Source organism: Hippocampus bargibanti, linkage group LG05 (genome assembly GCF_051943395.1).
Source record: "Hippocampus bargibanti isolate YZ-2025 linkage group LG05, ASM5194339v1, whole genome shotgun sequence".
In the NCBI taxonomy this organism is placed as follows: Eukaryota; Metazoa; Chordata; class Actinopteri; order Syngnathiformes; family Syngnathidae; genus Hippocampus; species Hippocampus bargibanti.
This window is the reverse complement of record NC_142738.1, coordinates 13,038,272-13,052,110: the sequence shown is the minus strand read 5'-3', so window position 1 is coordinate 13,052,110 and position 13,839 is coordinate 13,038,272. Positions and strand designations below refer to the sequence as shown.

The 13,839-nt window shown below is 41.0% G+C and overlaps 1 protein-coding gene across 2 annotated transcripts in view; it reads left to right on the top strand.

The window, feature by feature from the left end:
* LOC148897986 (nuclear factor of activated T-cells 5-like) overlaps positions 1 to 13,794 on the top strand; it is a 42,561-nt gene extending 28,767 nt beyond the window's left edge. For both annotated transcript variants that reach the window (XM_088996685.1, XM_088996686.1), the window contains exons 5-12: positions 59 to 249; positions 332 to 504; positions 590 to 724; positions 792 to 844; positions 929 to 1,061; positions 1,510 to 1,691; positions 1,772 to 3,881; positions 4,623 to 13,794. In XM_088996685.1, the coding sequence (XP_088852811.1) occupies positions 59 to 249; positions 332 to 504; positions 590 to 724; positions 792 to 844; positions 929 to 1,061; positions 1,510 to 1,691; positions 1,772 to 3,881; positions 4,623 to 4,984 (3,339 nt within the window). In that variant the 3' untranslated portion in view covers positions 4,985 to 13,794. The remainder of the gene's footprint in view (positions 1 to 58; positions 250 to 331; positions 505 to 589; positions 725 to 791; positions 845 to 928; positions 1,062 to 1,509; positions 1,692 to 1,771; positions 3,882 to 4,622) is intronic.
* The last annotated feature ends 45 nt before the right edge of the window (positions 13,795 to 13,839 follow it).

Here is a 13,839-nt window from a genome sequence, read left to right as displayed (position 1 = left end):
GTTGACCTGTGTTTTTGTTTTTTGTTTTTTTAATAACATTGTTGCTTTTTCTTCCCAGTTGGAGGGTGTGAGTGAGCCAGTTGTGCTGCAAGTTTTCGTTGCGAATGACGCAGGCAGAGTGAAGCCTCACGGATTCTATCAGGCATGCAGAGTGACTGGTCGCAACACCACTGCATGTACAGAAGCGGACATCGAGGGCACCACTGTTATCGAGATCCCACTGGAACCCAGCAGTGACATGACACTTGCGTATGAGTCCTTTTTTTCCCCCTTGTGTCATTTTTTTCCAATTAAAATAACAAGATGTATTCATACTGCCATATTTGTACAGAGTGGACTGTGTCGGAATTTTGAAGCTTCGCAACGCTGACGTAGAGGCGCGTATTGGCGTGGCAGGATCCAAAAAGAAAAGCACCCGGGCTCGACTGGCCTTTCGAGTCAACATCCCGCAGACAGACGGATCCGTCCTCACCGTCCAAGTCACCTCATCACCCATTCTCTGTAGTACGTTTGAAACAAACAAACCCCATTATTTGGTCCCTGTGGTAAATATAAGGCCATAACATGAGAATCCCATCCCGTTTTCCAGCCCAGCCAGCGGGAGTACCTGAGATACTGAAGAAGAGTCTCCACAGCTGCTCAGTAAGGGGAGGAGAGGAGGTTTTTATAATTGGAAAAAACTTCCTCAAAGGAACCAAAGTTATATTTCAGGAGAATATTGCAGGTATCGTCATTATTAGTATTATTCAATGTGAACCTTTGAAATGGGTAAATAATTGTCATGTTTGTAGATGAGAATTCCTGGCAAGCCGAGGCAAATATTGACATGGACCTTTTTCATCAGGTTAATAAGAATAGCTTTTTGCACGGTTCATATGAAATAAATGTGAATACATATAACTGATTTTCTGATCACTATTTTCTGTAGAATCATTTGATTGTGACAGTACCGCCCTTCCACAACCAATCAATAACTTCACCAGTTTCTGTGGGAATTTTTGTGATGACCAATGCTGGTAAATCACACGAAGCCCAGCCTTTCACCTATTCTCCAGACTCAGGTAAACAGAATCGCCTTGTTTCTGTAATTTTGACTGAACTGCCAAGCACTAAGATTAATAGGCTCCCATGGGATGGGATGTTGAGCTCAACCAAAATAAAAAGTGAATTAAGAATCGTGTTCAATTTGTAATTCATTGAAGACACTCCAAAGACAAGATATTGTTGTCATCATTAAAACAATACATTCTTCAGTTTGAACAATAAACATCTTTACTTTGTAATATATTCAATTAAATATAAGTTGAATATGATTTAGACATCATTGTATTCCGTTTTTATGTATGTTTAATTCAATGCCCCAACTTCATTGGAATTCAATTTGTATGATCCATCAGTGACACTTTTATGTTTGGGATTGGTCTTACAAACTTCATCATTAACATTGGGAAGGATATATTTTTTGCCACGACTCATCGTACTGTGATTTTCTCCTCTGCTTGTCTTCAGACGATGATGCCAGTGTTAAAGCAGTAAAAACGGAGGAACCTTCGTTCAAGACATGTATATTTGACAGTCGGATCCAATCTGTGTCTTCTGACCAAACTGACTCCTCTGGTCAGCCTGTGAAAAGGGAAGAGGACACACCAATGGAAGTCTCAAGCAATCCACAACCCATAAATGTGTTCAAGGTGAGATTTAATAAACAGTTCCGGGAAGAAGCCATCAATCACAGTGTTTTCTGATTCCTGTTTTTCCACTCATACCACAGCAATCCTCTGGCCCAATTGTTTCAGTGCAGCAGACACTTGAGCTCAGCTCCAGTCCTCATTCAGGTGGGGAATCCTTTCGGAGCTCAATGCCCCTACAACCTGAGGATGTGGAACTTTCCCAGGCACCCTCTGTCTTTCCAAGCCTCGAGTCACTGAACTCTATTCAAAAGCAAGACATTGCCCCAACGTCATCCTTTCCAATGTCAGGAGATCCAACAATCCCGCCGGTAACTCCAGAAGTCCCCCAGCAATTCCTTCGAGACCCTCAGGATAGCCTGCCGCCTGAAAGTTCGAACAATGGTGCGGTCATGGTTGTGGCCATGTCCCAAATAGCAGCACCCTCTCCAGCCCAACCACAACAATCACAGGTTCCCTTATTTGCCCAAGAAGGCGTAACCCAGTTGGAGAGGGCAGTAAGGGAGCTCCACGCTGGAGCTAATCCCACACTCCAACAGGTTATAGAGGCAGCTGTCGCGCAACAGCAACAGCTAAATTCTGTGCTTTACAGTCCGACTTCCTCTGCAGACACTCTCCAACAGCATGTCCAGGAGAACATGAACAGCCTTAGGTTGGGAGCCACAGATAATTCGCTGTCACCACAGCAACAGCTACAGATTCAGCAACAGCAAATGCAACAGCAACAACAGCAAATGCAACAGCAACAACAACAGCAGCAACAGCAGCAGCAAATACAGTTTCAACAACAGCAAATACTAAGTAACCTTCAACAGCAACATCATCATCTCCAGCAGCAACAGCAGCAAGTCCTTGAAAACTTGCAGATTCAACAACAACTACTTCTACAGCCACAAGACCAACAGCAACTACAGCAGCAACAAATTCTGGAGAACATCCAACAACAGCAGTTACAACAGACTCAGCAACAAGTCATAAACAACATCCAGCTTCAGGATCAACAACAAAATCAAATTTTAAGCAATTTACAACAGCATCAGCTACAACAGCAACAAAGCCAGACATTGAGCAACCTGCAGCAGCAACAGTTGCAGGAACAGCAAGTTTTAGAGAACTTGCAGCAGCAACTACAGGCAGAGTTGCTCCAGCCACAAATCCATTCCAATCCCCAAGTGCAGCAGCCAGTCACGCTTCTTCAGCAACCTGGTGAGATGCTTACCATCCAAACCAGTTTCCCAACGCAGCCCCCATCCCATACGTCGCCCCCGCAGCAGCTCTTCCAGTCCCCCAGACCTATTGCAGAGACCCAAAGTACCCAACAGCAGGTTCAAGCCGCCCTGCTCCAGAATACCCTAACAGTCTTGACGAGCAGCAGCCTCAACACGGAGCAACAGTCCACCGGGTCGGCACTGTATCTGTCACAAAACTCCCAGTCCCAACAGCAGCAGCAGTTGGCATTCCTCTCCACCATGGAGACGTCGTCCAGTCAGCCCGCTGCCATGTTTCATAACCAGCCTCAAGCACAGCTTTCGCAAATGCAGCAGCAAAGCACCCCCATGGAACAACAGCAACTGCCGCAGCAAAATCAACAACAGTCGCCACAACTTTCCATTGGCCAACAAGGCTCTTTGTTCCAAAGCCTACCCAACCATTCGCAACCTAACCCTCTCCCCCAGAATCAGCTCTCCCAACCACAGCAGACAGGCCTGCTCCTCTGCACTGCAGATCTAAATCCCCAGACTATCCTTTTCGGCACGCAGGCCCAAGGATCGGCCCCGATGGGCAGTATGTCAGTTGGACTTTCCCAACCAGAAACCGCCGAGCCAATGTCCTTCCAGGATCAGAGCTCCTTAAGTAACAACTCGACATCCACTCAGAGCCAACAGCGCAGTATGTTCCAGGAGCAGCAGCCCATGCAAGTGGGAACTAGTTCTTCTAGCGTCTCTAACAGTCGATCGGTGGAGCTTTTCCTGCCGCCGGCCTCCCTGTCCAGCCTACAGAGTACTCTCAGTACGCAGGAGCTAAACAACCAGACTGCATCTCCCGGTACAACCATCTTTGTGGTCCAGGGCGCTGTCGGTGTGGTGGACAGTCCTGGTCAACAGCCCCCGGAACAGCTTTTCCAGACAACTGTGGGTGAAAATGTGGCCCAAGGTGGACCAGCCAACTTGTTTGTGTTTGGCATCCAGAATGGTAAGTTGTATATTCATCTATTTTCCAAAGCCTTAATCCTGTTTAGAGTCACAGGAGAGGTGTGAACATTTCCCAGACAACTGTAAAAGTCCTGGACTGATAGGGCTACCGTGAATGGGGACGTTGGCTATCTTGCATGTACATGTATTTCACATCATCAGATTTTATATATTTACTTTGTTTTATTAAAAATAACGACCATTAGGGTATTTGAATGCCAATATTCAGAGTCTATGCAGTCCTTTTTGTGACAGCAGTGGCAGTCGTGAAGCCTTTTTGGTGACGAGTGGGAGAGGTAGCAAAGCATGTTATATTCAGAGCCAAAATACAGTACATGCTAGTCCAGAGCATCAGCGGGCGAGTGAGAGTCAGGTGAAAGAATTATCCACACTCGCCTTACCTTGTGTGTGTGTGTGTGTGTGTGTGTGTGTGTGTGTGTGTGTGTGTGTGTGTGTGTGTGTGTGTGTGTGTGTGTGTGCGTGCGCGTGCGCGTGATGAACAAGATTGGTCACGAATTCACTCAAACATCAAGGAACTGACATACAGTAAAGTCTCGTTATATCGATATCGGATATATCGATAGTCCCGGTTATATCGATACTATTTCTATGCACGCACGGAGAAAATTACATGCAAGCAGGGTCGGATATATCGATAGTCCTGGTTATATCGATATTTTTTCGGACTCCCTTGAATATCGATATAACGAGACTTTACTGTATTTCTATTTTGTCCTCTCAGACACTCCCCAGCTGCTCAATTCCTCTGGCTCAACCATTCAAGTTCAGAACCAGGCCCAGAACACAGGCCACATGCAGCCATTGATGGAGCAGCCCATGGCCCAGGAGTCACCCACCATGCACAGCAGCCTACAAAGCAGCCTCCAGGCACAGATGCAATCCAGCTTGGAGAGTGCCATGCAGAGCGCCATGCAGACCAACACCCAGGTGACCCTGCAACCTGTTTTACAGGGCAACATAGACACAAGCATGCAAACTCCCATGCAGACCAATCTCCAGATACAGAGCAGCTTACAGAATACACTGCAGGCGTCCGACATGGGCAAAATTGAGGACCTACTGGAAAGTCTACAGAAGCAGTGACGTGTTTGTACGGTGGACCACATGGAGAAAGGGTAGTCATGTACTCCTGAAGTCAACGAGACTTTCCGGCGCATGGTGTTTTGTGCCAATGCCACAAAACTTAAAAATAAATATATTTAAGAAATAAATGCTCCGCCCCCGTTTACCTTAAAAACAATTATGATCTTATGTAACTCACTTTTATTAAGTATTTATCATAAATTATAGCCTTTGTATATCCATTGTCCTTGAATTGATGATCTGCCTTTTGTTATTACCCCTCTTGCAGGATCAGAGAGGCCTGTAATAACTGCTTTAGTCGTAAAAACAAATGCAGTGTTTTGTTTTTTTTCATTACTGTTTTAATCTTGTGGGCCTAGGAGAAAGGGGGGAAAACCAGCCTTTTTGGATGGTAAACTGGATGGAAGAATGTCACAACTGGGAAATTCCAAGAGCATTGTCAAAAGCCGCGTTAACAGTTATACATGGATCAAAACATCTGATTGTCGACAAACATGGCGATAAATTTTTGGGAGTGTCGAAACTAACAAAAATATTTTGCTCAGAAAGGTGATGCTTGCAGCACATCTAGTTTTTTTTTTTTTTATCACTCAAATTTGCTCGAACTCTAAATGCTCGTATGTTATATACAAGTGAAGAGAAGACACTTTCAGAAAATATAATATCCGCAAAGTAAATGTAGTACAGTGAATCCACAATTGTTGCAACAGGTAATTTCCAGACCCACCCAAGCAAATCTAGCGTCTACAAAGACTATAGAATGGAACTTCAATTTGGTGGAACCAAAACCAATGATGTCTTCATTTAATAGAAAATTAGCAGAAATAGTTGTGCTCAGTGTGTCACCCTATAGCAGTGCGCAGGATCCATTTGTTCTGAATTGGCAGCTTTTATTTGTAGACACAATTCACAGACACAACCTCTTCCTCCAGTTCCGCTCGCCATTCACAAAGACGTCCAAACAAAAAGGAAGCAACCTAGTAATTGTCAGCCGTTTTCAGGGATGCAGGAAGACAATTTGTTTTTAAATCTTCAAACAACTGTATACTGTTTTTTTTTTTTAAAGAGAGAAAACTATGATTTCAAAATATGCGATATAGTGGGGGTTCACTGTAATTCTCAAAAGTGTTATGAAGCTCATTTGTTTTGTTGCCTCAAGTTTAACACTCCTGAATAATTGAACCTGGTTGAATACTGTGACTTATCTCGGTGTTTCCAAACAACTATGAAGTTTGTTTGTTTTTATCCAACTTGATGTGGATAGAAACTTTACACTTTGAGTGTTGTGTGGTTTTGGAGACATTTTATCTCAAGCACTTTATAACCTCTGTGTATCCAGCTAATCCTTACGTCCATCCATGCATCCATCCACACACGGGAACATAAATACGCATAAAGGCATGAAAATGGGGGTTAAAAACAGTTTTTGCAGCATAAAAACATAGCAGATCAGTTTTCTAATAGTTTGTACTTTGAGGCCGACTTAGTATTGAAAGATTCAAATGTGAGTTCCAAGTTGTGCTGTGTGAAAGGGGCCACATTTTTTTTTATTTTAGGGTGAGGTTCTAACTATATTGGAATAAAATCATAATTTTAAATGTTAAAAAAGTCCAAATGTTTGAATGAGCATTAAGTCATAAAGTTGTTCGAAAAAAATGATACATTTTCTATTCATGGCTTAATTACATGTTACAAAAAGAACTATATATTTTCCCCTATACATTGTGAATATGTTTTAATATGCTGATTTTTTTAAAGACGTCATTTTCCACGTTTTTTTTTACAAGAAATGAATTCATCTTTCTTACAAAAAAAAATCAGAGTGAAAATACATTTTAGCAGGGGTGCCCACCAAGTCGATCGAGATTGACCCAATAGCCCAAGGACTTGTCCTAAGTCAATTTACAAAGGATGTTAGAGGAGATTGGGGGGGCGGGTCTGTTTGGATATTGTTCGTATAATAGATTTTTGTTTTGTCTTACGCTGCACCTTAAGCTTCCTATCAATTTTAATTTCACCCAATAATGAATCAATTAAAAAAGCAGATCACTGTTCACCTTTCAGTGGAGCATGATCTGCGTTACCACACGTCGTTCGCGGTCAGCATTCCACAATTGCAGGTTGCAATCACAGCTGTTTCGATATATCTTTTTACTGTTATTATTCTCATTAATATTCTCATAATCATCTACAATTCACCAATAGCACTGGCAAAGAATGGGAATCTAGAGCGCCAGGGGAAGCGTTATGGTACATGAATGATAATTTTTGCATTTAACACACTGCAAATCTTTACCCCATGCCTTTAGTACAGTAGGCAGTGATTTTCTTTTCACAAACTCTTGAAGCTACTTCATTTTTTCTGTTCCGTTCTTGTTGCTCATCATGGCATGTGTATGTGTGTGCGTGCGTATGAATGCCTATGCATTGTACGTGTGTATATACGTCCATGTGCGGGTCGATCGTGGGAGGTTGGTTGCTTGACAAGTAGATCTTTGGTCAAAAAAGTCGGGCCCCCCCGCTACGTAGGATATTAACATAAAGGCAAATGAACACAGAAGACTGTTTTCCTTGTAAAATTTCTATTGTAAACTTGCTAAATACTTTGACGTGCAGTTTGGCCACCTACCTGTAAGTGCGTTGTAAACAGCAGAATAAAATATACCGTGAATTAGGAGCGAACAAATCAATGTGCAGATTACAATAATAATGCTGTGAATTTACCACTTCAAATTTCCAACTTCTCTTGTTTCATTAAAAAATACACCAATATATGGGCTTCACATCTTAAACACTGAACTTACGATCTACACCGCTGACTAATAATACACATGTTTATAAACACAAATGGCATACCGTATTTTCCGGTGTATGTGGTGCACCGGAGTATAAGGCTATGAATGGTGTATTTTCAAACTTTCTCCATGTATAAGGTGCACCGGACTATAAAGCGCACTTTCAATGAATGAAAAGTTTTCCAAATATAATGTATGAAAGTTTTCCACAATTATGGCACACCAAATTATAAGGTGCTACATTAGAGGCTGGGAAGAAAAGCTAGTGTTTTAATTAGCATCTGCAAAGTATGTAAAACAGAATTAGCGGAAATACTGACGTTAGCTCAAACAGCAGAAACTGATGGACTGCACTACATAACGTGACTCACTGAAGATCCAAGGCAAAGTCCATTAGCTATTTATCACGAAAACATAGATGCATAACAGTGAACCATTTCCAGTGAGCTTAGCTTGCAAGCCACTCAGTGCCAAGTACCGTATTTTCAGGTGTATAAGGCGCACCGGAGTACAAGGCGCATCCCCAACGATTCGTGGATTTTCAAACATTTGCCATCTAGAAGGCGCACCGGACTATAAGGCCCACATTCAATGAATGAAAAAAAGTTTTCCAAATATAATATATACATCTATAAACGTTTTCCAAATACTGTATAGGGCACGCCACATTACAAGGTACAGTTACTGGGGTTACACACTTCTACAGGGTGAAATTAATCAGTGGCTGCTAACAGTAGTTGCGAGACCTGTTGTGTCTCAATATTACTTCACATATAAGGCACACCTGCAGGGTTATCTTTTTGAAGAAAATGAAGGCTTTTGGGTGTGCCTTATACACTGCAAAATACGGTACTTAACTATTGGCGGTGGCAGATGCATCAATGGCGTCTCAATTAAATGAGGAGGGACATCATTTCATATGGTGACTCCAAGGGCACATAACTTGAATAATTGATTCCTCTACAGCGTTTTTGTGTGATTTTATGTGTCTACGGTGAACCACAGTCTGGCGTACGGTTGTAGCAATAGGTCTTGAAATAGCCATTTCATCTGTAAGATTCTGATTACCAATGTTCTTGTCTAAGGTATATCTCTGAATGCTTTGGACACATTGTTCTCCATAATTTTGTCAGGACCATCAACAGTCAAGTAAATGCTCATCGAGACAAAAAAAAAAGTGCTCCAAAATGTTGAACCAAACCTCTGTAAATCACAAACTATGATGCTGATATATGTTCTCAATCATGGATACAAACTGGGAAGTTGATTATTTGAGAGCCTCTAATAACTCCATCCTGATGTAAAACGTGCACCGATAACATTTTTAAAAAATATATAACAAGTGTCCATTTGTTAGTCCGTTCACATCTTAAATTGGTGGCTCCAATATATGACAGCGACCAGGAGGGAAAACATAGCACACAGGGTGATTTTGTTTGTTTTTAACTTTGCGGGAGTAAAAATAGATCAAATGCTTTGCAAACGATTATCAGAGAGAAAAAAACTGCTGGAAATGACTTCCTACTACCGCAGCGGGTTTGAAGTACTGCCGTTTCTGCCTATTTTGAACTGATATTGCATATCTTCCACTCCCATTTAATCGTGACTATAATGCAAATGCAATTGATTATTCAGTCTGTCACAGCTGGATTCTCAGCTTTATACTCAGAAAATGTTTCTACAAGACAAGTGTTAGTAAAGCCTACCAAAAAGAACATTTTCACTGACAAATTTACAACAACAAAAAATCCTAAAATAAATAATTTTATTGCAGCAGCAAAAGGAGTGTATTTTCACTTAATTTATACATTAGTGTTGAAGTAAAATAACCCGCCCGTCACTTATTTTATTTGATATATTTTTAACATTCTTATTTTTATTTCCATTTAATAAAAAATAAATCCAGGAACAATCTGACTTGCACATGGTAAGAATTTTTCTTTTTAATATTCCTCCAAAATATACCAGGAAATTTGCCAAGTTATTCTTACTCGTAACAATCTTGACTTCTATTAAAAATCCTACCCTTTTTCAAGACGTATTTAAAGACAAATCCCCAGGAAAAATGTGAACGTTATTCTCATAAAACAACTTCCCTCAGAAAAGAATCTGACATATTAACACAATTTAATTCTTGTGAAATCTTAACATAATTCTCATAATATTTAATCTCGTCTCAGCTTCATTCTGAAAATGTGACTAGTTAAAAGTTACTCTCTCTCTCACAGTATTATATGTAGTCTTCAAAATATGACTCAAAACATTTCCAAGGTTAGAAATAACATCAGCGTTGTTCTAACAGAATTTTAATCACCATCCATCTCTTTTCAGAAGCATTTTTTTCCTGCAACTTTATTCTCTGTAACGTGACTTTTTCCCCCCCCATTTGTTTCTGTGTTCCAAATACAACTCAGCGGTTCAGTGTGGCATGTACATTGGCTGTTGTGTCCTTCCGAACAATCGGTTGGAATGGACATTTATCAATTGTTCGTACCGTTTGACTTCCTGTTTTAAAGAGTAGGCAGGCAGTGTGTGATTTTGGCACCTTCCCGACTTTGGTGAACGCTAACTACGATAATGGTGGCATCCATTTTGGTTTTGAGGCGTCATGTTGGAGCTCTCTACTAATCGGTTGAATGGCATTTCTTGTCATCTGGTTGTTGCTTTGAAGCGGTGGTCAAACAAAAGATCCTGACGTCAAAATGACTATTTTTTTTCCCCTCTCTATTCCCTCGTAATGTTTACTCAATTGAGGCGGCCCAGTAGTCGAGTGGTTTGCACACCGGCATCACAGTGCAGAGGTTGCGGGTTCGCGTCCCGGTCCGGCCTCCCTGTGTGGACTTTGCATGTTCTCCCTGGGCCCACATTCCAAGAACATGCACGGGTAGAACACTCCAAATTGTCCCGAGGTGTGAGTGTGAGAGTGACTGTTGTACGTCTTTGTGTGCCCTGCGATTGGCTGGCAACCGATTCAGGGTGTCCCCCGCCTCGTGCCCGAAGACAGCTGGGATAGGCTCCAGCACCCCCCGCGACCCTGATGAGGAATAAGCGGTACGGAAAATGGATGGATGTTTACTCAATTCTAAATGCAGCTCCAGTGTTTATGGTCCAGAGAAAGATATCCAAAAGATATTTGAAAGAACATTTCTGCAAATTTGATAACCTCAAACAAGCATGGAAACACCACAGCGCTCTACGTACTATTAGCATCTCCAACAATAACAAAAATGGTGTCTCATTTCTTTGTTTACATTTTTCATCTTTATTCTAGTCCGGTCGCTGTTTGTGATCAATTCAAAGTATTTTTATTTATTTTTTAGACTTTTGTATCCACGTAACAAAGTGTAGAGTATTTTTGTAACTGAATCAAACAAAGAAGTGTTTTTCTCACAGTGCGGAATAGTATCAATGGTGGTATGTTGTCCGAAAGCTAGCGCAGGTGTATTTTGCTCCAAGTAAGTCCTCATTGACCAGAGTTTTTTTTTTCTCCTCATTTTGTATACAGAAGATCCTCCATTTACAACTGAGTTCTAGTCATACAACAGTGACGTAGCCTGGATTTGTATATAATGAGTAGTTGATCGCAAAACTTCAGTAAATTATATATACGGTTCATGCGTATATTAAACACGTTTGAAACATAGAAAGATAATGAGAACAAATGGTTTGAATTCCATTTGTTGTATGATTGTTTCTCAGACCTCAACAACGTTGTAGGACTGTTTTCCGTCCAGAAAAAGTGCCACCTCCTGAAATGTAGTGTGTGTGCGACAATATTCAATGATAAATGCAGTGTTTGAAATAACGTCTGCCGAGAGGCCCGGGGCGTACAACTTTTACGTCGGGCGTCCAACTTTCAAAACGTCTCGGCCCAAGTGCCCGACAACTTCAAGAAAAAAAAAAGAATTTTTCCAAATCAAACGTTTGTTTTATTCAATAAAGCAAAAGCTACACGCTAATTGCTATAAGCCACGTGGCTCCTGTTTCTAAGCACCTTTCAAAACTTTCAAGTACACGGTCACGGTATAGTCCGAAGCACGAAACAGGCTTCTGATTGGCTGCCGTGCCGAGTATGCAAATTGCCAAAGGAATGTCCGTTTGGCAATTTGATACCCCCAAGCAACGGTACTTAATTTTCATTCTATTATGATTTGTGCTTCAGAACATTTAAGATTCTTTTCCCCACCATTAGAACATAATGAAAAATGACCCAAATGTTTGCCGTGATTTACAATGGAGTTTCATTCCAACTCCAGAAATGTAAATAATGAATTTGTATAAAAGTGGGATCTCTAACGCAGGAGTAACGCCAGAAGACAGTTTTTTTTTTTTTTTTTTTGTGAGAAAGACTTGAAGGCCATAAATATTAACCAATTAACCTTGGATTGTTATCATTTCAGTGCAGATTGCTTTTTTCAGTGACAAAGTCCACAATTTGCAAAAATATCTAAGTAATGACACCGCCTTATCATTTTCATGAAAAATACAAAATCCGGGGGGTGGGTATGTGGGGGCTCAGGTAATAACACCAAAAAAAAAAAACAAGTAGGTCATCGGTTTCCATTGCCGCCACACCCAAAAAAAGTTAAAATAGGTTCAGATTATTATAAACTAGGAATATTTGGAGATCCGCTGTATATACAGTATGACTCTCTTAATTCTTTATTTTCCTTCTCCCCAAGGATTCCATTTTATCCTCAAAATTGTTTGATACCATTCATTTGTTTATACACCGGAATTTGTCACAGCTCACCAAAGTCAGAATTAGTCAATGAAAACATGAAAAAAACAACCGTGCGATGGATGGCATTTTCTTGCATGGCATTCCCTTCCTAACCTGGAAACGTGGTACAGGGTAAACCGTGGATCCCAGCTATAATAACCCACTGCCACATGCGCTCTGTGTACTGGTGGCACTAGACAAACATCTCAAAAGTGGCATTTTTATTTTTATTAGCTCATCCAGTAAACTGTAGGTCGGGTTAGCGCACACTTGGTCAGTTTTCAAGCATTCCATTCCTCCTAATTATCGGGGGAACTAAAGAGCACATTTGAGAAGAGTATGCTTCTTAAAGCCATACTAGAAGAAGAGGGGAGTGAGTGGGTAGGCTTCATTTTCATGAATGTAATTGTTTTACCTCATGCTATGTGCACATCAGACCAATTTGCAGAGAACATATGCGGCAAACGCGTATATTTGTTTTTAATGCATCATTGTCGGTCCTGAAGTAGAGAACACTCGACTGAAGTGGTGGAGGTCCGAGGAAGGCAGGTGAAAGCACAGAAAACTTTTACCTTTTTACACACTTTTGTCCTTCACTGGTGTGTGAATGAATATCCGTGTATATTTAAATGTGAATTATACTGCAGGGGTATGTTGAATTTCAATGGTGGCGCTTTCAACAGAACCTTTGTGTGCCTTGGAAAGAAAATAATGTTTTCTCTGCTGTTGACTCTTTACTCTCCTTTACACCCATTATCCCCTGCATTGTTTTCTTCAAAACTACAGCCCTCACTGGTTGTTGATATTTTTGAACAACAACAACCATTGCATGATATCATTCTTCCTATTTTTGGGGTGCCTCATGAGATTGAATTGAGTTTTTTTAAAGGACAAAATAATAGCTTTGTTTCCTTGCAGGGGTGTTTTTGTGCTGCCACGCTTCTGTGCATTTACTCTACTGTTGCTGTGAAAGGCAAAAAAAAGTTACTGCTCATTGCCAATAGCGTGAGCCCGTATGCCGTCCTGTTGTGGTCAAAAGGAGCTTATCCTCAGTTTGCTTTGTCACACACTTGTTTTGTTTGCGTGCGTGTGTATGTGTCTGTAGTATATATTTAGCCTTACTGCCCTGCATTTGGGGATAATTGTCAAACCCCTTCAGTGTGTTATCGTTCATTTGAATTATCGTTATGGACTTTGCCTTCGGTCTGGACATTTATATACTCTCTTCAGTTTGTATCTGTAATCCTGCTGCTACATTAAATTAATTAATAAAAATTACACATTTGTCTTTTTTTCCTTGTCTCGCCCACATTTTGTAAACATGTTTGCAAAAAGCA